The following is a 24631-nucleotide window of genomic DNA, read 5'->3' as shown; positions in this document are numbered from 1 at the left end:
ATTTAAAAATGAACACACACGATGTCTGGTTCAATGAGTGTTAGAGATTCCACCACATACTCACACCCTGAATACTGTTCTATTTTAATCTAGACTCTAAAAGATCTTAATGGAGTAACAGACTCTGTACAATACTCCTTTAAATCAGATTTAAGTTTCGTGCCTGCTTATGTTATTGTGGGCACATCGATCTAATCAGCGGTTCGAGGCTTTTACTTGGGAAAATGCAAAAGGAAGAAGAAAAGACAGCAAGTTCATATTCCCGACCATAATGGAGAGGAGTTGAAAATATTGCCAGTTCCTGCAGATGGATGAGAAAAGTAGCCTGATTAAAAGTAACATGCCAGAAACTGACCAAAATGCGGGGGGAGCAACTAATAGAGCATTCCAGAACTTTAGGAATGACTCTGGGAAAGAAATCTTTAGAAAGGGAAGAGAGGGGAAGAGAATGCTGTATGCTGTGAGGTTATTAGAAACAACGTATGTGTGAAATGTGGAACAAACAAAGAAAAGGACATCCAAGTCAGAGGTAAAGTTAATAGCCAGGAGGAAAGACAATCCGATGAACAATCTGGAAGACCTTCAAGAAGTCAGATATTTGCACTGTTATGCTGGAATCACCAGAGTTTTCAGAAGAATAAATTATTACCGTCCAAATGAACTAGTTTAGGGTTTCAGATTAACTGGCTGGTGGGTATGTCAGCTCAAAGAGACAGGTGGATGCACGAATGGAGGATACACGCGTTTACTGGTTTCCAAGTTTCTTCATCAAACACTTTATAACATGTCCTATGTGCCAAGCACTCTCAAAGTGCTTTACTCATTCAAAATTAGGTACTCCTTGAGTCCTGTCATCTAGCTCAGGAAGTGACGTCAATTATTTGCCCACAGGTCACACAGGAGCAGGTCATAGAGCCCAGAGTCCATGCTCTCAATTAACCTGCACGCCACCAAGCTCCCAGGTGACGCTGCCCCCACCGAGGTAGGAAGAGGTCTATTGCTTGGAGGGACCCATACGTCTCATTTCTCCACAGCCTCCTTCTCTGACTCCTCCTCCTCTACCAGCCTCCCATGTGCTGCCATCCCCAGTCCGAGGCCTTCTTTTCGTCTCATGTGAAATTCCCCTGGGGTAACCCTACTCCTTGCCCAAGGCTCAAAATCCTTTCTGAGGTCTACTTCTCTATCTACCATTGCCTGATAAACACGCGTCCCTTGGGTGGGGGTTCAGTGGGCACCTCAAATAACCACAAAGCTGAACTCATCTTGAACTGAACTCACCTAGTCACTCCCAACTGAAACCTTGAACTTGTCTGGTTTTCATCATTGATTTTCTTCTCCTACATCTAACAAGTCCCAAATCCTCTCAATATACCTTACATCCGTCCTCTGTGCCCATATTCCCTGTTTCAGTTCAGGCTTCCCTGGGTCTTGCTCAGACTCGATCACTGCAACAGTCACCCGATCCCCCGCCGCACTGCCAGTCCTTCTCACCTGCACCGAATCTACCCATGGCCCACAGAATCACCTCTCTGAGGTCCAAACCTGATCCCACCAGTGCTCTGCTGACAACTTGTCACAGTTCACCGTGGCCTTCAGGGTGAGGCCCTCCCCTCCCCTTTCTGGGAAAATCCCTCTTACCCCCCAAAACTCACCTCTCCTCTGAAGCCCTCCCGCCTTCTGGCCCCTCCCACGGAGTTCTTCACTTCTACCCCCGGGTCCACATATACCTTGATGATAGCACTTACAATAACACACTTGGGTTACTTGCCTTTTCACTAGACTGTGAGTTTCTTCTAGGCAGGGATCACTTCACTCACATCTGTGTACCCAGCACCTCGTTGCACGCCTGGCATACCCTGAGCATTTAATAAAGAGTGAGGGAGGGGGTGGGTGAATGAAGAACTCATCCTCAGGGGCAACTTCAGTTCAAAGCAACGTCAATAATCTAAGGCAGACTGAAGCAGCACAATTTTGAGTGCCAATGTACATCTATTGCTGGCCACCAACATTCTCAGCCCTGCTCCTGGCAATAGCTCCCCACATTTCCTTTGGAGCTCATTCTACCCCTATTCTCAGCCATGTGTACTGGGAGGAAGTGACAGGGCCCCAGCTGCAGAGCTGGGTCCTGAGGGGACCTCTGGAGATGCATTTAAGGATGGGCCCCTGCCTGAGTTCCAGGATGCCGGTGGGCACACCAAGGAAAGGGCCTACCTCTTCCCCTGGGTGGGGGAGTAAGGCAAGAAAGGTCTGCATGTGTTGCAGCTCTACAGCCACCATGAAGCGGGAGCTCTGAGCTGCCTTAAGGGAGATGCTAAAACCATGAAGCAGAACAGGGGGAGTGGGAAAGAAAGGCTTTTGGGGACACTGTTCTGTCTCCTGGCGCCAACCATGCTTGAGGTTAAGTCCTGTTACTAGATTTTTTTAGTGATACAAATCAATAAATTCCCTTAATCATTTAAGCTAATTTGCACTGAGTTCTCTGCAACATTACACTTGTAATCCTAAGACTTCTGATCAGCAAGTTAATGTTTGTGGGAAGAAAATCAAGCTATGGATTTGAAGAAATGCACAGCAAAAGGCCACAGAACAAGGAGAGGGTGAGAGTGCCACATGTTAAACCTGATAGGCAATGGGAAAGGCCAACAGGATGCTCCAAACACAAATGAGAGGAGGAGATTCCAGAAGCCTTCCCTTCCAGACAGCATTAATCAGGCCCTAACAGGCGTATGCGATGGCTCATTTATGAAAAGAACAAAGTTTTATAAAGAGCTAGAAAAAGAAATAAAAAAAAAAAAAACAAATGCTTCTTTCTGAAAAGGCCTTTATGAGAAAAAGAAAAGGCTTTGGCATAATTTGATCTGGAGAAAGCAAGTCCTAGAGGCAATTTAACTTGTTGAAGGGTTATTTATAAGGAGGTGACTAAACAGCTGTTCTCCAATTTCACAGGGAGAAGAATTAGAGGAAATTGATTTACATTTCAGTATGAAGCTGAAGGCAGGCAGGAGGAAGAAGGAAGACGGGCTTGAGGGAGAACTGCTAATGCTGAAAAAAAGCTAAATGGAAAACTGGCTTTTTACGGTTTTTAGAAGATGGAAAATCTCACCCATGCTGATTCTTTTAGTTTGGGGTCAAATTCGTTAACAAATATTTGAGAATGCCTTCTATTCATGCGGTCCTGCACCAGGTACTGAATCCCTACTATGGGCCAGGCGTGGTGCGAGGCCCTGGGAGTGCAGACATGAGTAAGATGTGGTCACTGTCCTGCCCAACTGGCTACAGAAGCCACTGAGGGAAATATTTCAAAACATCCTATCAGAGTCTGGCCCTTTCCCTTCCCATCCAACCATGCTCAGCAGTAAAGAATATACTTTGGGAGACCACACGATAGCACTCGGAAAGTTAAGCCACGATGCCATCACTAAATAACAACACACCAGCGGCTATCTCTTCACTAGATGGGACACTGCCTCATTCATAAATCACTGGATAAAGCCAATTCGATCTTCAAAAATAATCACATCATCAAACAATAATGCAAAGGCTGTTCTGAGCCACATGAAGTTCCTGGCTTAAGGAGTAACAGGCAGCAAATGTTTTGAATTCAAAAGAAAGAGATTAGTATAGGCTAGAATATGCCTTTAAAGACGGGCAGAATATAATAAGTGAAGGGGAGCGAGCCAGGCAGGCAGGAGCGATAGCAAGAGCCAAACAAGAGGCCAAGAAGGCAGAGGAGTCTGCGAAGAGAGCAGCTGGGTTAAAGCTGCTGGGATGGCCGGGGAGGGGCGGGATGTAAACGGGGAGAGTGGGTAGCGCTAGTTTCATAAAGACCTCTGAACACCCGCCAAATCACAGAATTCACTGTGTGAGGAGTGGGCAGTATTGAACACTTCTGAGCAAAGGAACATGATGAAAGCAGCATTTTCCGCACGGTGGCTTGGCTCCGAGACGAGGCTGGAGTGGGGGCGTGCTCGGCGCTGCTGCATCAGCTCAGGCTCAAGATGGTGAGGGTGGGAGTCCGCAGGGCAGCAGTGGGATGGATGAGAAGGAGAGGAAGCACAAGGCATCAATCAGTTTCACAAATCCAAGTTCAAGTCTGCGCGCTGTGCTGGGACGGGGAGTGAGAGACAGCCCCTGGTCCTCATGGGCCTGAGAACTCATGGGTGGCGGGGGGCGGGGGTGGCAGCAAAAGGGAAACTGACTGAGCCAACTGCAGAAAGAGCGGTCAGTGCTTCCACTGGCCGAGCACCCAGTAGGCTCTGATTCCTAGGACTGTGTTTACGTGAGCTGAACAACAAAACGTCGAAATACAAACTGAAAAACCAGTCCTCCCAAACATCGCCTCTTGTGTATCATGGGAGAGGCTGATTTTTACTGCCGGTCATTGAGTCATGGAAAAGTAGAGAAGCAAATATGCCCGTACTGACTGAATACAAAAAAGACTTTCAGACAAGAGAGAAGGTCTTTCTCAGGACTGAAATGTTTCCAGATTTCATCCTTTGACACAACTGAGATATATTCACAGATTTCCCACTTACCCACAGACAAGTATTTAGAAGTCTCCTGAAAATTCATCACCTCTCCTTGATATCTCTTTTTTTCCCCCCTTCCTTCCCTTAATTTAATTTTGATTTAACTTCCTCTTGTCACTGCTTGCTTACAAATCATGGCCTCTATGTCTGGAGTCAATTAGAGCTATAAAGTACCCCACCACGCCTTCATCTGGGGATCCATTTATATATTTTTTCTTATTTCTAAAGGTAGAGCTAAAAGCCTATAACTCCAAAAGTTTCCCATCAGCCATGACATTCTATTCTTTGGAAAAGTAGGCTTGTCTCCACAATTAAGAAGGCGATATCAAACTATATTTTGCAAGAATATTTATTTCCCTTTTACCTGTATAAAGATGAACTGTGCTTTGGGAATTCATTTGCAAAAAAAAAAAAAAAAAGGTTGAGTATGTGTAATACATGCTTAATAGCAATAACATTTTTAAATCTCTCTACCATTTAAAATTAAATGTAATTTCCTTATTACTTTAATGGAATCCTTTGGAGTTGAAGTATTCAACTAGTCCCTTTCACATCAAGTATTCATTATATAATTCCCTCTTAATATTAGGTATATTAGGTATGTAAACTGTCCATTGACAGAATAAAAACACAGTTTCACTGAAACAAAAACAGGAGGAGGACAAGGCAGCTTGATTCAGAATCTGATAATGGGTTACAGATTCCATTCCAGTTCAGGTTTACAGTCAAAATGCCACAAGGGCCATTTACCACCTCTAACCTTTCAGGTCATATCTGGAAGAAAAGTATGAACTGCCATACCACTAAGAGAAAATCTGTGTGAGCCTAAAATTCTTGACTTTTCCCTACTACAATGTGAGGGAAAGACAGAGAAATATCCTGCCTTTAAAAACCACCTTAAGTCAAAAGGCAAAGAGGAATTATCCAAAGGTCTGTCCACACGGAGCAACTCCCTCTGTCACTGTCTTTCAGGCCCATCCCTGTGTGGGGCTGCCCTGCAATCCTGTCTACCGGCTAAACCCATCCTAGCCCATGCGATGCTCGAAATACACTAAGAAAAGATTCTAGGGCCGGCGAGAGTCTAGTACTCTCATCTGAGTACTAGACTGTGGATGCAAAGCCTCTAGCCGGTTCCCTAACCAACTCCTGCCTTCACCAGCCCGACAGTCTCCTGCCGGGGCCTTCCACTGGCTGTACCCGGTCAGAAGCCAGAGAGCAAGGAAACCATAAATAAGAGCCTCCTGGGGGAGCAGAGTGGCGAGGACAGAGGGCGGGTCCGCAGGGGTGAAGGGCTGCTCTCGGGAGCACCTCACACCTGCCTCCCACTCTCCTTCCAGTTAACCCAGCTTACCTGAGATTTCACCATCCTGCTAAACCTCATGCTTGGAGCCCTTGCCATGTGCCCTTGTCCCACTTCTCTCTCCGTTTCCCTGCGTGGAAAACCTATGAGGCCCACCCAAATGTCCCCTCTTCCATCAGCCTTACACAGAAGCGATCTCTGTTCTCTGAAAAAAAAAAGTTCCTCTTTTGAAGATTTCTATAGTTACTTAGGAGTATGTCTTCAAGCTTACTTATCACTAATGACATAAGAATTTTTTCATCTGTTTCCTGTGAGTTTCCCATTAAAATATGAGCTCCCTGAAAGCAGAGATTTTTGTCTGTCTTGCCTTTGCTTTATCCCCAGGGTCAAAAACAGTACACAGCCTACAGCAGATACTCAGTAAATATTAACTGAATGAGTGAATGAATGCCAGCTCCTGGATTGTTAGCGTAGTATCAACGGCCAAGAGGAGGCCTCACGCATCTTTCCATCCCAGAGAGCGCATTCCAAGTGCCTTCCTTATTCATGGACAGATATGCAACAGCTAAAGCTGGTTAATAAAGTGCTTGCCTTTTCAGGAGTCTCTCTGAAGCACCACATACAAGGACGGCAGATTTACACAAAGTACCTCCCTCAGTCGGCACAACAACCCTAAAAGGGAGCACAGTACGACAGAGCTGTGCCTTCGGGATGAGGCCTGCATTCCCCTACCTGCCTGCTGATGGCACACAGCTCGGCCTCTCTCGAGGCACTGGCCTCAGCAGAAAACTCCAAGGCCGTTCCCTGGGGGAAGCCCTCCGAGGACAGCGGACCAACACAATGGCTTCAAAGGCCTGGGCCCCTGCCTCCCCTGAGCAACTGGGAACTTCATCTCAGCCCGAGTTCTCCATGGGACTGACTGCTGAATGAACAAATAAACGACCAGTGTCTCAATGACAGAAAAGGGAATTATACTTTTACCAAATGTATCTAACGTTCAGATTGAGTCGCCTTGCTTCTCAATGACTTCACTAATCCAAACCACAAACCCTTTCCCCTTTTCCGAAGGCATACTTCCATACTACCCGTAAGAAATATACAGCCACCAGGTAACTGTTGACTAAAAAAAAAAGTTCAATTTGGAGGCAGCTGTATTTCCCCCAAAGCAGTCAGGCACTTTCAAGTACCTGTGATTTAAGCAGCAAAATATGCTCCGACAGACAAGCAGATGATATGACAACACGGCAAGGAGGAAATCGCCAAAGATCTGACAAGCGCACTGCCAAGTGGAGCGCGGCTCCGAAGCCCCAGGACAGCAGTCCCCCTGCACGCCCGGCACTCAACGAGCCTGGAGAGGCGGCGGGCAGCCCCGGGGTCAGGGCGCAAGCGCATCCTCGGGACATGGTCCGGGGCAGGGTGCTTCACCTTCTGAACCTCAGTTTCTACGTGGGTCAAGGAACCTACCTGAATTATAAAGCTTGTAGCACAGTGCCAGGTAGAGTAGGTGCTCAACAAGTGGTAGCTATTATTAGAGTTTATTATTTTTTAGAATGACAGCCAGAAAGCGAAGACATCAACGAAACATTTGTGGGTGATTTTCTTGTACAGGTTAAGAAAGTCTGAAATGAAAATCCAGCTGAGTTACAGAAAATTACAAAAGATTTACCACAGATTTCCTTTAAAGAGGGGCCCCCTCCATTGTGCATTCAATGTATAATTAGATACTGCTTATTCATGACATTTTTCCAATCTAAAGATAATAATTCTTCTCCATTTCCTTCTGCAACAAATAAAAACTCATCTGCCTGAAGTTTTACTGGTTCTGTTTTGCTTTTCATTCCACAAGTGTATGTGCTCATTAAAGAAATTCAGGAGGACAGAAGCAGAAAAATAAATCACCCATAGTCCCATCACCCAGAAATAAACATTGTTAACATTTTGCCATATTCCCTTCTAATCGTTATTTCCATGCCTGAAGTTTTTTGGTTTTGTATACACAGTTCTAACTGTATCTGGTTTGGGTAGTAATTTTTTACCTAACATTATAACATGAGCAATTCTTCTCATGTAATGACAAACTCCTCAACATGCCATATTTACCTAACACTTTCTCTGTACTTGGGAATAATGCTATAGTATCTCTATGTCAAGTACTTACGAGAGCTGCTATCATCAAGGTCAACACCATTATAAAGACTACTTCTGCTAATTTTTATTTTGTTTTTTCTCCTTTTCTTTCTCTTTTTTTTTAATGGCTGCACCTGTAGCATACGGAGGTTCCCAGGCTAGGGGTTGAATTGGAGCTGCAGCTGCCAGCCTACGTCACAGCCACAGCAGGTCCAAGCCAAATCTGCAACCTATGCCACAGCCTGCAGCAACGCCAAATCCTTAACCCACTGAGCAAGGCCAGGCATCGAACCTGCCTCCTTATGGACATTACATCAGGTTCTCAACCTGCTGAGCCACAAAAGGAACTTCCTGTTGCTAATTTTTAAACTGAGAAAGAACTCCCACTTCTAGAAGACACGTCAATAGTCACAGCCATTTTCATTTTCTTCAGTGTTGCTTTTACAATTAAATCTTTAGTCCTCCTACAAATTTTCTTTAATGTGTGTACAGTGAGAGATAAGGATCTTAAAAAAAAAAAAAAACACAACTTGTTTTTCCAAAGGGCTTACCAATTATCCCAAGTCACTGAATAAACCTTTTTCTTCCTGACTGACAATGCCTCCCTTATCAAGATAAGTTGCCCACATAAATACATCTGCCCAAATGGGCCTCACTGATTGATTCATATGTTCCTGTATTAATTTTTAGCTTTAAAATGTTTTAATATTTGGGAAGGCTTGGTATACCCACCTCAACACACATACTCTTCCATTCTTCAAAAATTATTTTCACGTATCTTTTTTTTCTAGAGGGACTGCAGGACTACTTTCTGTTGGAATTGTGACTAAACGGCACTGAAGCTACAAAGCTAATTGAGGAATAACTGATGTCTTTACAACACTTATTCCCTTCCACATACACAACATGTGCTCCTATTTATTCAAAAGTCTTTGGTAGCTCTCTACAAAACTGTGAAGTTTTCTACGAATGGGATGTTCACATTCTTAGTAAGCTTATTTCTGGAAACGTCTTTTGTCGCTACTATAAACGGTTTCATTTTCATTTGATTGTAAGTGGTCATTAAATAGCTACGGATGACCATTGATTTCTGCACATTTATTCGGTACAAAAGCTCAGGAGGTCTTTGGTAATTGCTAGGCCACAAAGCACTCCCAAGTTGGTTTCACACTGCTGACCAGGAAGAAGCCGCTGCCTGGCTGCCAGCTTCCTTCCTGTCACTGAAACACAGCAGGCTTATGCTCACCTCCTGCCCAGTTTTACTTGCTCTCCAAGGCTCTGCTCCCATGTAAAAGTTTTCTTGTCTAACCTGCTCCTAATTATCACCTAGCCCTTTTCTACACGCCTCCAGCACTGAAATGAATTCTAATACATTTAAGACTTGCCTCAAAATTAGGGATAATTTTCTTTTTATCAAACTAGGACATCCAATTTTTTATATTTGAGAAAATATTAAACAGAAAAAACAAATTGTTTAATATTTGGGTGAGTCCTCCAAAATTAGGGTTAATTATTGGCAAAGCCTAAAAGTATTTATAAGTTAAGACTTATGCGTTTTAATTCCCTTCTCAATTTCTCCAAGTCGAGATATGCTGCAGTCTGTCACTGCTTCTTGGACTATAAAAGACATGATGATGGAGTTGCCGTCGTGGCACAGTGGTAACAAATCTGACTAGGAACCATGAGGTTGCAGGTTCGATCCCTGGCCCTGCTCAGTGGGTTAAGGTCCGGCGTTGCTGTGAGCTATGGTGTAGGTCGCAGATTTGGCTTGGATCTGGCGTTGCTGTGGCTGTGGTGTAGGCTGGTGGCTACAGCTCCGATATGACCCCTAGCCTGGGAACCTCCATATGCCCTGGGAGCGGCCCTAGAAAAGGCAAAAAGACAAAAAAAAAAAAAAAAAGACATGATGGTTTTACCAGGGTTCTCCTATCATCTATCCAAAAAGTGAACAGGAATGTTGTACCATTCTGTGAAAAGACACGCTTCTCTTGATTAAATACAACTTATGAGCTCCATAAGAAAGCTGTGACAAATGGGCATATGTTAAACTGTGACAGCAGAGGAGTAGGCAAATTTAGCATTTATAGACTCTGAGGACCCAAAAGTCAGGAAGAAAATAAACTATTGAGTTTAAAATTACAACTGTGCTGCAAGCTTTTCACATCTGAGTTATATGCATCCATTCAACACATACTTTCACTTCTCTGGCTTTTTCACTTTCTTTTGGACGGTTGTGAAGGGGCCTCTTTTTAAGCCAATTTTAAACCTAATATGTTTTAAAACACACTAAGTTTTTCATAACACGAGCCATAATTAACCATTGTAGACGTCCCCAATTCTCTACCCACCAGAGGGAGCCCATATTGATTTCCACATCACAAAAACCCTCAAACATCAAGTCTATAAAAATTCTAGAATTATTCATAATACGATCAGTACTATAAAATTACTTAATGTTATATTTCTATCCCCCAAATAGAGGAAAACTGAATGAGACCAGGTATGTAAAACCCTTAACAGAGTTCCTGACCTACAGCAAAAGCTCAAAAATAACTGACTTTCCAAAATTAGTTTCCTCCTGAGAATTAGTTACATGGCACAAAGTAAATGGGAATTTTGACTCTTACACACGGTGGAGAAAGCTCAGTGGATATCTGTCCTGATCGAGGGTTCTGGCTTTGGTATATTGACAAGTCTGGCTCTCAAGCCTGGAAGACAGACTCAGACCCTGGACAGGACAATTCATTAAAAATGTCACCCTGGGAGGACCTGTTCTGGCAGCCCTGTCCTAGCAGAGGATACACTGACCTGTTGGCTCCCTGCCAGCTAGAAGCTGAAGAACGATGGGACTCTCTGACCCAGTCCAGATTTGTCTGGAAAGAAGGAGAGTCCATGACTATCCCTGAAAACCGGGTTTCTACGGCATGTGACACACTCATTACCACCAAGATGAGTTTCTTTCAAGAATTAAGAAAGCACAACTCAGAGCAGAACTCTGTGTAAGAACCTGGTCTAAATGGGGCCGAGTGAGTCTCTAGCCCAGCTGCAGTCTGGTGTGGCTGACCTACGTGGCTCTCGCCATCATGAAGCCCAGCCCAGTGTTTGCTGGATTTGCGAGGCAGGTCTAACTAAAATCTCCATGTGGCTGGCCGGGCTATGTCCTAGGTGTCTACTTTAAAGACTCAGCTATTTCCAAGATCTAAATGTAACAAAGCCAGAGGGCCCCCTCTGGCTTTACCAAGAAGCACTGCCACCGGGGCGGGGTGGGGTGTGTGTGTGTGGGGGGGGTGGTCAGCAACCACTTGTCTTAATAAAACTCCAAGGGCCACCCGGCTCCCTGGATCTCTTCTCCGCTGTTTACAACTGTGATATCGCCATTTAACTTTCCAACCAGAAAGCTGGGAATTATTCTCCCTGTTCTTCTTTCTAACCCCACAATGGCTACGTCTTTTTTAATCCACCTTCTAAACATCCACTTCATCCATCCACTCCTGTCACTAGCGCATCAGCTTTCATCTGGATCACTGCCTCCTAACTAGCATTTCTAAGTCAGTCGTGTTACACGCCAAACCCACCTGCAATACTGCTGGTTATTTTAAAACACAAACATGAACTCGTCATGCCTCTGCTTGCATGGCTTAGAGTGTAAAGTCCAAACCCCTCAGCACTGCTAACAACGCTGTCACCCAAGGTGTGGCAAAAGTTTCTCTAAAGGGCCAAAGAGGAAACACTTCCGACTCTGCGGGCTGTTGGAGCTACAGCTCTGCGCTGCAGCACACAAGCACCCACAGCCTGAACTTGGAAACAAGTGAAGGCGGTCACACGCCATTAAACCTCGTTTATCCCCAGGGGCTAGATCTGGCCTCTGGGCCAGAGCTGGCTGACCCCTGTTTTAATCTAATCCTGTCCCTCGGACCCTCACCCCAGGCCTCCCCCAGAAGAGGGCCCCAGTCTTGCCTCTGCCCCCTCCATCACGGTGCTGCCGTGACCGGTGCCTCTGCTCATTCTCTGCTCCCTCTGCGGGGAGTGTGAGTGAAGCCCCTTCCTTTGTCTGGCAGAACGGTTCTCATCCTTCAAGGTCCAGTTTGATTTTCCACTGATTCTCCCTCAAGCACCTTTAGTTATTCTTTACCTATATTTTTCAAAGGGCCGGGACATAATTTTTTGTGTCCTCACAGTTGACTGACACCGATCAGGAGTCCAATGCTTATAGGAGGTGGAATAAATCAGTTAGTATCAAATCAATACAATTTCAAAAGCTACAGTCTTCAGAGTCCTGGGGAAAATTTAGCAGTGCAGTCCACACCAAGGGCTCACTATGTGTGTCCAGCAGAGTCTCTAGCACCAAGTTCTGCTTACTCAGCTACAATGAGCCATAAAAACAGAGGCTAAAAGGGGTCTCGGAGACCAGCAGCACGGTGAGACTGTGTCTTTGAGCCCTGCAGTTGGTTCTGGAGGGGCTCCTCGAGAAGGAATGGTGGCAGAGGGGCGGGCTGGCTACTGCACCGTGCTCTCCCCAGCCCTCAGCCCAGCCTTAGCTAAAGCTGCCACTATTTCATTTGCAGGAAGATTTCTGCATAAATTTCAAAAAATCTATAACAATTCAACAGACTCCAGTTCTGTCCGAAGCCTGCATCCTAAACCTGATTTGTTTCCTGATCTGGTTTTGGCCTGTGTGGCCCTGTCCCCAGCTTCTCACCACCCTGTGCCCCTGTTGCTTGAGACCATGTCTTTGAACCATGCTCCTTCAACTGAAACCCTTTTCAAGTAGGATTATACAAATCCTTAGATAAAGTCTATTTCCAGATACTCTGGATAATTATGCAGGTGATCCCAGCTTAACCTGTGGGTCTAAACATTGGCACACAAGGTCACCACTACATCTAGAAGAAAATCAACGAGGACCTGGGGAAAGAGTTCCCGTTGTGGTGAAGTGGAAACAAATGCAACCAGAAACCATGAGGTTGTGGGTTCGATCCCTAGCCTCGCTCAGTGGGTTAAGGATCCCACGTTGCTGTGGCTGTGGTGTAGGCTGACAGCTACAACGCCAATTCGACCCCTAGCAGGGGAACCTCCTCAGGTGTGGCCCTAAAAGGCAAAAAAAAAAAAAAAAAAAAGGGAGGGCCTGGGGAATCCATGCTGAGTGTTACAGCTGTCACTTACACCTGAGCTGTTGTACTATTTATGTGTCTGCTTCTCCACTTGACTATAAACTCCTTGAGGTAGGAACTAAATCTTAATTAAAGTTAATCCTTATTTACCGTTTACTCCAGATCCTGGATTTAGTGTGTGTGTATATATATATATATATATATATATATATATATATATGCTGTATTGTTTTAAGGAATCATCTTAGGACACATTTCTTGAACTGGAAGGAGCCTTGGACAGAGATCAACTGGCTCCAAACCTAAAAGCAAAGTGACAGAGCAGGTCAACACTTGCTGATTAATTCAAGAACCATTCACTGAGAACCTATTCCCTGCATTGCTCCAGAACCTCAGGATTCAGTGGCAGACACCAGTCTTTGTTTTCATGAAGTACATATTCTAGCAGCTAAACAACGAATGACAAGAGCAGAGCAGAGCCCAGGAAAAGGGTGCTACTCAGACAGGACAGTGGAGGAAGGGCTCACTGAGGCATCACCAGAGCAGAGGCCTAGAGATCAAACCACGTGTTATCTGAGAGAAAAGTATTCCAGGTCGAAGGAACAGCACACATCCAGGTGCTGAGGTGGGGATGTGCCTGGAGCGTGTAAGGCAAGCCAGGAGGCTGGGGTAGCCACAGCAGAGAGTGCAGAGGGAGGGGGACCAGAGCATCTGGGGATGGGCTGCGGTCAGAAGTCTGAATTTAAGCCAGGAACTAAAGATAATCAACTCCTAAAAAAAATAAAAATAGGAGTTCTTGTTGTGGCACAATAGGATCAGCAGCATCTGGAGAGCGCTGGGATGCAGGTTTGATTCCAGGCCCAGCACAGGGGGTTAAGGATCCAGTATTGCCACAGCTGCAGCTCAGATCTGATCCCTGGCTCAGGAGCTAGGCTGCGGATTCGATCCCTGGACTTGCTCAGTGGGTTAGGAATCCGGCGTTGCCGTGAGCTGTGGTGCAGGTCGCAGATGTGACTCGGATCCAGCGTTGCTGCAGCTATAGCTCCAGTTCAACCCCTAGCCTGGGAACTTCCATATGCCGAGGGTGCGGCCCTAAAAAGACCAAAAAAGAAAAAAAGAAAATAGAATTTCCAGCAATGCAGAGTCACTAATTTATGTTATATGAAGTGAGGATATCTTTGTTTTACAAGAAATGACTACAGGTACAGTCTAAGCTCTCAGTTTTACCAGTGTGGACCCAGGTACAGAATGAGTATGTGGGCTGCCCACACAAGGGCAGAGCCTGGGCTGGAACACAGGATTCCTGGGGTCCTGTTACTGGCTCCATACCCTGCACACTCCGTTTGGCTGCTGAGCGGGTCCTGGTTCACCATGCGGGGCTTCCCTGGGCCCTTGTAACCTTTATCATTAGTAAGAAAATGGAAAAGCCCACCCTGTGAGGCACCTGCAGACATACCCCACAGCAAAGCCTGTCATTACAAACCCCCACAACTCCAGGTTTTTGTTCCCCACAGAGGTGAAGACACCCAGGCAGGGAAGGTGAAGGCAGGTCCGGCTCTGTGCCAGGGACTAGAAGGAACATTTGTATGGGCTTTGCCCGCCCAGCATGCCTTACTCCCTGGTTTTAGACACAGCACTTCCTCTTCCAAGGTTCTGGTGGGGCAGCAATCCCAGAATGGAACCCACCTACTGCAGTGGACGTTATATGACCTGGCCAACTGCAGAACTTTATCCCTCAGATCCCATAACGAGGGCTCAGGACTCAAGCAGAAACAACTAGAGTCCTTTCCTGAGGTTTCATGGATGAGAGCTTGAGAAAGAAGCTCCCTCCTGTGTTTCCCAGTTATACAAGCCAAGATGTTCCTGTTTTGCTCGGGGTAGTTTACATTAGATGACTGTTACGTGGAACCAAAAGGATCCCCATGCATGCAAGCACCTGCATACTTTTTCTCATTTCATCTTCACTCTATTTTAGAAAGGAAGAAACTGAAGTTAAATAACTTGCCCAAGTTCATGCAGAAAGAGACATTCAAATTCAGGTCTTTCTGCTCTAAATCTTATTCAGTATCCAGTTATGAATTCAGTATTAACTCAGGAAGGAGAAACTCAACTAAAGAATTTTTTATTTAAAATTATGGTGGGAATGTACGTGGGCAGGGTGAGAAATAAACAGCATTAACCTGCATCCAAGGGCCTGGCTTCTTCCCCTGGCTCTGTCCTTTGACCTCATTTATTATGACACTGGGCAAGACATTTCACTTACCTGGGTACTGGTTTTCTCACCTATAAAGTGAGAAGTCTGAACAATGTGAAATTAAGATTTTCTTAAGTACTGAAAGAAAAAAGTCCATGGTTCTGCTTTAGGCAGATAGATGCAATTTCTATGATATGTCAGGTAGGATGTCAAGCAAGTTTCAACTTGAATGCCAGGTCCAACATTCGGTAAAGGCCGGCTGGGACACAAAGTTGCAAAGGATTCTGAACCATACAGATCTACTGGGAAATCAGCAGTGGCCTCCACCTTCCCAGGGGAGGAGAGGGAGAAACAACCATTGCTGACAGCTTCACCTCGACAGAGGAGCGTTGCTGCCTCCACTACTGATGCTATTAGTGCTAGCACAGGGTTTTCAGATTCCTTCATGAACTTACTTGTTCCCCTCTGCAAGCAAAGAATGAACATACAAGAAAGCTAAGTGGTTTAGAGAATATAGCTTCATGCCACTGATGAAAATACATCTAAGTGGCCTACGGGGGGTTAGGAAAAGAGTTAAATGAGAACAATAAAAACCAGGGTGGTTAAGATATACACAGTGTCTCGTAAGATCCCAATAATTCGCTTCCCAGTTAAGGAGGAGATTATCAAGCCCATTTTATAGAAAGAGGAATGAGGCTCAGGTCACAGGACTGGCCCCAGTCACCCACTTCTAAGTAGCAGAACCCAGACTGGAATCCAAGTCTTCTAAATTCAAGACACAGTTTCCACTCCCAAAGTCCCCACTAGCCTCACAGTTCAAATGGGTTAACTAGTCAAGCTCCCACTGCAAGTGGCATAGTTACCACTGTTTGGAGTTGTTCAGCTCCAAGTTCCTCCCCCCAAAATTGGAAACACCATTACTAAACGGTTTGTAATTTAATGGGTAGACACACACCGAGTATTTACAAATTGAGCCTAGAGTTACCTATCGCCTCCACTTCACGTGGTCTCTTCTCTTAGCCCAAGATGCCCTTCTCCACCCTGTCAGCCCTGAAAGCAACTATTCCTCTTTCAAGATTTGTTTCAGGCACCCCTGGAAAGCCTTTCTTGGCCCTGAGGCAGAACTGAGCACACTCTCCTTTGGGCCCTTCACAACACCTACAAGGCTTTAGGGTACTTTTTTTGTTACTATGTCTGCCTTCCTCCACCAATCCTTTTAAATTGTGTCATTCTAACAATGCTGGTCAGAAGGCAGTGCTTAATAGATGATTATAGATGGACCAATTTCCCTTTCCATGCTTAAATGTCCCCTGCAAACTGCCACTCACTATTCAAGCATACCTGTTTTCATTAAAAAAATGTCTGAGTGTCTACAAAGTACCAGGCATTGCACTGTGTATCAAACAGAAGTGGATTTATCACGAAGCTTAAGCTTCTGGGCTCCTCACTCGTACCTCCCAAAGCTCCGAACTTTTTTTTTTTTTTTTTGGTGATTCGGTATTTTTAATATCTTAAAGAGGATGGACAGAACTGTATAAGTTCCAAGCTCCACAAAAACTAGATCTATCCTTGGTGCCAAGGACACAAAACAGGCAAACATTATGTCTCCCCTTACAGAGTTTCCTGTTTAGTGGGGAAGACAGACAACCATTTGTTCGTTCCTTCATTCAACAAACATTGACAAAGCAATGCTGTGATTCAGGCTTTGGGGATTCTGAGGTGAAGCCAACACTGTTCCTGCCCTTAAGGAGCAGGTCGCTTCTCTCCCAAACGAAAGCCTGCTGTGTTCAGGGAACAGAAGGCAGTTTAGACGGCTGTAACAGAGACTGTGAAAGACTATCCTAAACCAGTGTCAAGATGTGCCAGTCCCTAACATGGGCCCTAACCTACTGCAGGAGGCTAGGGGAAGGGAGAGGTCAGCTGAACGCGATCTTCGGTCTCAAAGCGGGGCGGGGAAGGGGAGGGACACGAACCTGGTAAACAAGAGAGGTAAATACACTGCGGTCAGCGCTGCGACAGGAAAGCAAAGGACTGTGGGGGAAGCTTTGCCGGTGTCCAGGTCTGCAGTGACGGCGGACTCATGACCTCACAAAGCAGCCTGTGAACTCTGCGGACAGAGTTCCAAGTTCCCCAGTTAGCGTCCCCCTGCCTCGACCTAAAACTGTACCGTTCCCAGGACAGCCGCCGGCTCTCCGGGACCAACTCTCCTGCCCACTTCACACCACCTTCTCCAGGCGCTTCCTTCACACACTGCTCACGGGACTGAGCCCGGTTTGGGGTCTGGGGTCCCTGTCGCGGGTCCACCCCCTCTCCAGCCCGCCGTTTCCATAGCAACCAGCTCACCACTTCGCGCGCGCGGCTGGAGAAGTCGCCCTTGGGCCGGGGGCTCCGGCGGAACAGCTCATCGCGGCTGCCCTCAACCCCGCCGCCTACCGCCACTCCCAGCGCTTTGTTGCGGGTCTTCACGGTCTTGACGCTGGCCCGGAACAGCAGTGTGATGTCCACCGCCATGGCGACCCGCACCCACAACCTCCACCAGGCCGGCCCACGTCAGCAGCCGGCGACGGCGGCACGAGCTGGGCCACTGGAGGACCGTTCCGGTTACGCACGGTTCCTCCCGCCAACGGCGACTCGAGGAGAAAGGTTCCGGATCGCGCGGGTCCACGGCGGCGAGAGCAGAAAGGTTCTGGCCCCTACCGGTGTGCCCGGCGGATCCTCTCTGCTCCCCGGACCTCGCGACGCATACACCCGCGCCCCTTTCTCCCCACGGCACACCTCGGCGGGCTTGGAGTCCCGAGCCCCCGCGAGCCCGCTTGGGGTGTGTGCGCCCCGGGAACGAGGGGATGGAGACGCCGGGAGTTCCGCTCGCTCCCTTCTCGTTGCTCCCGCACTGCCTGAGCCCGGCCGCGCGGGTTGCGAGGCGAACAGGAGGCGACCCAGCCTGACCCAGACCTGAAGGACTCACCTTGTGCGGGACTGAAGCCCGGGGACAGTGACCACCTGGGTGCAATAAGTGCTAGGGCAGAGCAGGTGTACACTGCACAGAGGTAGAGGCGCTTTCCCGCCAGCCTTCAATCCACCTGATCTGTAAAAAGAAGCCAGCACCTTCCTCAGTGTTACTGTAACAAATTAAAGGAGGTAGCACGTGTAAAGTGTTCTGGCGTTGCTTGGCTCGTAGAGACCAAAGAAAGTTAGTTATCGTTGTTAATTACAATATAATTGTTATCGATCTTGTTATTTACCATGGTGGGGAAAGCTCTGCAGAGAAGGCGTCACACTATACAGGAGGAGAAGACAGATTTGAAGAATGACTAGGAATATATCAGATGGGGACAAGGATGGGAGAGTTTCACTGGTTTGTTTGTCCTCATGTATGGGTTTAAAATATATCATCTTAAGTCATAGTTATTTCAATTCACTGCAAGTTAGCCAATGAGTTCTTTCTACATTTTGGTTCAAGGTTCAGATTTAATTCAGGATCTCTTTGATTTCATCGTTTTTCCTAAGAGGATGTACCACCAAAATATGTATTAAAATGTGGTTGTCAAGGCGTGGCCAGCAAAATAAAAAAATATTTTACATCACTAAGATGTAATCTGTCTTCACTCTCATTTTCTCATGAGTTGTGTACAGCTGGGTTTTCCAGAGGCCGGTGACTTGTGATATTGCAAAACACTGAATGCAGAACAGCTGTCTTCTCTTAAGCCAAACTTCAGATTTTGCAAAAATAAAAAACAATGCCGTTCTTACTAAGTTATGTTGGAGATTCTTTTTTTTTTTTTTTTCACAAAAAGACACTTTATGGTAATATGTTATGGATTTATTTTTGTTCTCAACTGAATATTTAAAATTTGTTTTAATTTCTAATGTGGAAAATACGTGTAGATTAAAACCCATTTAACCCAAGGTTGTTTTAGGGCCCTCAATAATTGTTAAGTGTAAAGGTGCTCTGAGACCAAAAGTTTGAGGACTTCTGTGTTAAATAAGTTTATCAGAAATAGATGTCAAGACAGTGAATCAGCAACTGAAAGAGGGAAAATAGTATTAAAACCCAAACTGTTGCCACTTCAGGCTTCCTGTATGGGGAAATAAATTTTCATACAGCTTTCTTCTGCCAACAGAGCAAGAGAGAGAAAATGAAGGCGAAATTACAGAATCTTGCCCATGATTCTGTCTTACATAAATGGCCCTTTGTTTTACTGAGACATTAATGAGTCTTTGGCTTATTCGAAGGTAAGCCTGGGGCAGAGTAGAAAGAGAATTAAACCATCCTGCATAATAAAAATGAACACGATTGAATTAAGCATGAGGGGGGACCCAGAACCCAGGGAGGGAAGGGGCCAGGAAGGGGAGAGGGAGAGGGAGGGTCCTGAGCTCCCCCCAAGCCTTCAGCAAGTAATGTGTTTGGTGGGGTTGGCTTTTTTGGGTCAAAAGTTGGGGAGAAAGGTCTAAGTTTTCTGTCTGTATCTGCAAGAGCAAAGAAGATTATGCAGATGAGACCCCAATGAGCTCACAACATCAGGCTCTAAAGCTACACGTGACCACGAGCACACCAAATTCCTAGAAAATTTGCAAAGATCTTGAGAAGTTCCCTGAACAGACCATGAGATAGGAGATGTTGCATTTTTATTATTTTACTCTTAGCCTCGAAGAGCAAGGTGACTTCCGTTGACCGAATAACTATCTGAAATCCCGTCAAGCTGAGGGGGGATGCTGGTGAAAAGAGGAGCAGCAGCACAGAGTGTACTACAAACTGCCAAGTTTGAAGTGGTACCTAAATTACGTTTCATTAGCAATAATGTTTCCTGCATTAGGCTAGGCTCTCTTATCTTGAAAAACTGTAGGGCATATTGGAATTCCTGAATATAGTTCCCTGTAACATCATCGTCCATACAATCAGGATGGATGTAGCAGCTGAGAATCATTTGGGGACTCTCATAGACGTCCTTAAATGAAGCCTTTGCCAAAAGTACATTTCACATCCAGATGCCCAAGCCATGACAGACTGTGCTGTGAGTGAGAAATAATAGAGTTACATTGTTGTTAGCCGCCAAGATTTTGTCACTGTCCCATCCTTTAGAGAGGTTGGTTTTAATTTCATTTTAAGTGTAGTTGATTTGCAATGTTGGGTTAAAGAGGCTGTGTTTACAGCCCTATGACCTGGGGAAGGTTGGTGTAAGCAGGTATCTGCTGTATGGAGGGTGCCCAAGGCCTGGAAGTGGGAATTCCTGCAGGGCACTACAGGGACACCAGTTTTCCGGGTCTGTGAAATCATGGACTTGCTACAGTAATATAGTAACTGGAGACCCTCCGTGGTAGTTATTTTATTGTTTATTCATATTCATAGCCCCTCCTAGGGAAGGGTGATAGTTCCTTGACCTATTGATGACGAATTTGACCAGGTGATACCTTTTAGCCATGAAAAGTGACATGTTGGTTCTGGGCAGCAACCTTAAAAGCTAACGTGGTTCACAATGGTTTCTTCTTCCTCTGCCATGACAACCTGTAATGTTCCATTGGGTCATCAACCTGGGTCCCTGAATAAAGATGACAGGGAGCACTGCCAACTAAGGACCTATTGCTGGCAGTGAGAAGTAAACCTGTGCCCTTGTCCATGGAGATTTGTGGGTTTTGGTACTTCAGCATAATTAGCCTATGCTGACTGATACACTCCATATCCAGATATCTGCCAACACAGACTTTTGGGTGCACTCATCACTAACCATCATTACAATGTTATCTCTTAGTAGATAACAGACAGAGAGGAAGGAACTACTAGATTATACCTAGATCTAACCAACAGGAAAGACCTGTTAGAATTTTTAAAGCGACAGAAATCTTAGAAGGCTGGCCCCGCCATAGTAGAATTCTCAATGCAAGAAGAATGGGCATAGAAAAGGAATTTCCTAAAGAAATTCGTCCAAAATTTTTCTTTCCTCAGGGACTATAAAAAGGACCATGACTCTAGGGCTGGGATGCTCAAAGAGTAAACTTCCGTTCCTAAGAAGGAACCTAGCTAACCAAATCAGGGTGATGGAGAAATTGGAACGCTTGTACACGGCAGATACGCACAGTGGTGGTGTCGCTATGGAAAAAATATGGAGGTTCCTCAAAAATTAAAAATAAAACTACCATGTAATCCAACAACTCTACTTCTGGGTATTTATCCTAAAGAATTGAAATCAGAATCTTGGAAGAGATAGTTATACTTCCATATTTGTGGCAGCACTATTCACAAGAGCTCAGACATGGAAGCAACTTAAATGTCCAATGACAGATGAAGGGATCAAAATAGATGTGATATACACATACAGTGGAATATTATTCAGCCTTAAAGAAGAAGTCCTGCAATATACCACAACACAGACAAAACTTGAGGACATTATGCAAAATGAAAGAGGGCATTCACAGAAGGATAAATACTGGATGATTCCACTTATATCAAGTTATCTAAAATAGTCAAACTCATAGAAGTGAAAAGAATGAATAGTGGTTGTCAGGGGCTGGGAAAGAGGGAAATGAGGAGTTGTTAATCAATACAAATAAAGTTTCAGTCCCACAAGATAAATGTTTTAGAGATCTGCTGTACAACATTGTGCCTGCAGATAACAGTAGTCTATTGTACACTTAAAAATCTGCTGAGACGGCAGATTCCATGTCAAAAGTTTTTAGCCCAATAAAATGGAATTTTTAAGAAGCCAGGATGGATTTCTCCAAGGAGCTTAGTTTTGAAATGGATATGCAGGGAAAATGGGAGAGAGCCAAGCGGCAAACACAGAAGTTTGTCATGGCCAGTCCTTCCAGGTATTGTCTTTGTTCTTCATCCCCCTCCACCCCTCCCCAACTGACAAAGTACTTAAAAGAGGAGCGATCACATTCTTCCTTCTTACTTGAACCTTGGCTTGGGTTCTGAGCCCCTTCCCTGACCTACTGACCTTGTTTCATCCTCCTATCTTCTCCCACCTTGTAATGAGCTAAATGTTGGCCTCCAAAAGACATGTTTACAACTTGATTGCTTGAAACCTTATTTTGAAAAGGGGTCTTTGCAAGTCTAATTAAGAATCTTGAGATGAGAACATTCTGGATTATCCAGGTGGCCCTAAATCTAAAGAAAAGTGTTGTTTTAAGAGACACACAGGAAAAAAAAAAAAAAGGTCACGTGAAGACAGAGATTGGAATGAGGCAGCCACAGGATTGCAAGCAAGCACAGGATTGCTAAAAGCAAGGAAGCGTTCTCCCCTAGAGCTTTCCAAGGAAGTACAGCCTGGCCAACACCTTGATTTTGGACTTCTGCCCTCCAGAACTGTGAAAAATGAGTTTCTGTTGTTTTAAGCCACTAAGTGTAGGGTAATTTGTTACTGCAATCATAGGAAATTAGTACACATCACAACTACTCTCTCCTCCCATCCTTCCTTCATTACGCCGTCTCCATTTTCTGAACTTCTCTCCCTCAGTTTGGTCCTCTTGATCCTTGGTTACTCGACAATCCCTCCAGGTAAACCATTTTCAGCTGTCTTGGCTCTATAGCTTTCTTGACTTTCCTCAAGCCTGGGAACTGCCTACGTTTGTTCTCTTGCCTCTTTGATCTCTCCACCATCCTCCACCCTTAGAGAATCATAGCTACCAAGGTCCTCCGGCCTTCGATGAAGGCTAAAGACCAGAACAACCTGTATCTGGCCAAAAAGGACACTGAAAATCTCCTTTCACTTAATTTACTATGAAAAAGTATCCAATGGGCCATCATCTTGGGGTGGATGCTTCCCTCTGTAAGACTCCGAGAAGATAGCCATATTCAACGGTCACATTTCTAAGTTCTCTATTAAGGAGCTATGTGCATGCAGAATGTGGGAGAAAACTTATTTTGAGGTTCTGGCAGCAGCTTGGCACATCTGGAACATCCATGCCCAGAGCAGTCCTTTGCATTTTGGGAAGGCACTCTGAACAGTTCAAATATGTGCAGAGAAAGGGGACCCTTGCCCAAATCAGCCCTGGGGTCAATGAACAAGATGCCACTAGAAGAAAAGGAGTTACTCAGCAAGTCTCAGCATGGGGATGAAGCAGATCTTGGGCTCTCAAAGACTCTTTGTCATCCTGGGACTGTGTGACAGCATTTCAAGAGCTAGAGTTCCAAAGAGCAAAGATGGCAACACACTTTCTATAGTTTGAACTTCTGCCAGTCAGATCTCTGGTGACCACCATAAGGAGATTTACTTATTCAGAAAGTTATCTCAGGAGTTCCCATCATGGCTCAGTGGTTAACAAACCGGACTAGCATCCCTGAGGACTCAGTTTGATTCCTGGTCTCGTTCAGTGGGTTAAGCATCCAGTGTTGCCGTGAGCTGTGGTGTAGTTCGCTCGGATCTGGTATTGCTGTGGCTATGGCTGTGGTGTAGGTCGCAGACTCAGCTCAGATCTGTCTTTGCTGTGGCTGTGGTACAGGCCAGTGGCTACAGCTCCAATTCGACCCTGAGCCTGGGAACCTCCATAAGCCGTGCGTGCGGCCATAAAAGGACCCCCCAAAAAGTTATCTCAAAACATGTCCTTTTGCTGATTTTCATGTGAGAAGACAAGGGGTGTAGGCATACGAGTGTGTGTGTGTTAAAACACAAGTGTTAATTGGATTTCATTTTCTGGTCTTTCTTGCCATTAGCAATGGTCTTGGGAAAAACCCTCCTTTCCAACCGAGACGCCCATTCTTTCTTGCTACAAATGAGTCTTCAGGAATACTAAGCCCAGCAGGCAAGGAGGGCTGTGTTGTGGGCACACACCTGAGAGCCAACTTTGGAGGCAGGGATAGCTCTGAGTTAAGACTTCCCTAAGACTGCCCAGACCTCTCTCCATCTCTCTTTGCCTCTCGCCTCCTCCGTTTAATTACCTTTGCAAACCAGCTTTCTCTGCCTCTCAGTTCACATGGTCAAAACACAGCCCTCCACCCCAGCTCCTGAGCTTATATGTTATGCTTTTTCCCCCTTTTGTCTTTTTTTAAGGGCCACACCCACAGCATATGGAAGTGCCCAGGCTAGGGGATGAATCAGCGCTACCGTTGATGGCCTACCCACAGCCATAGTAATGTGGGACCCGAGCTGCATCTGCGACCTACACCACAACTCCTGGCAATGCTGGATCCTTAACCCACTCACCGAGGCCAGAAATAGAACCCACATCCTCATGGATGCTAGTCGGGTTCGTTACTGCTGAGCCACAATGGGAACTCCTATATGTTATGCTTCTAGATGCAGTTGTAGCAGTCCCAAACCCAAATTCTGGGCATGTTCAAAAAACGTGGCCCATCTTGGGACAGACATCTATCCCCGTTCAATCAGCTATGGCTCAGCACACAGAGTCACAGGGTTCAAACCTGGCTGTCAGG

The 24631-nt window shown here is 45.6% G+C and overlaps 1 protein-coding gene across 1 annotated transcript in view; it reads right to left on the bottom strand.

The window, feature by feature from the left end:
* STX18 (syntaxin 18) overlaps positions 1 to 17862 on the bottom strand; it is a 113594-nt gene extending 95732 nt beyond the window's left edge. The window contains exon 1 of the mRNA XM_047751688.1: positions 17605 to 17862. Within this exon, the coding sequence (XP_047607644.1) occupies positions 17605 to 17772 (168 nt within the window). The 5' untranslated portion in view covers positions 17773 to 17862. The remainder of the gene's footprint in view (positions 1 to 17604) is intronic.
* Positions 17863 to 24631: the final 6769 nt, after the last annotated feature.

Source organism: Phacochoerus africanus, chromosome 10 (assembly GCF_016906955.1).
Source record: "Phacochoerus africanus isolate WHEZ1 chromosome 10, ROS_Pafr_v1, whole genome shotgun sequence".
Lineage (NCBI taxonomy): Eukaryota > Metazoa > Chordata > Mammalia > Artiodactyla > Suidae > Phacochoerus > Phacochoerus africanus.
Note: the sequence above shows the minus strand (reverse complement) of the source record. Positions and strands in the feature narration are given on the sequence as shown.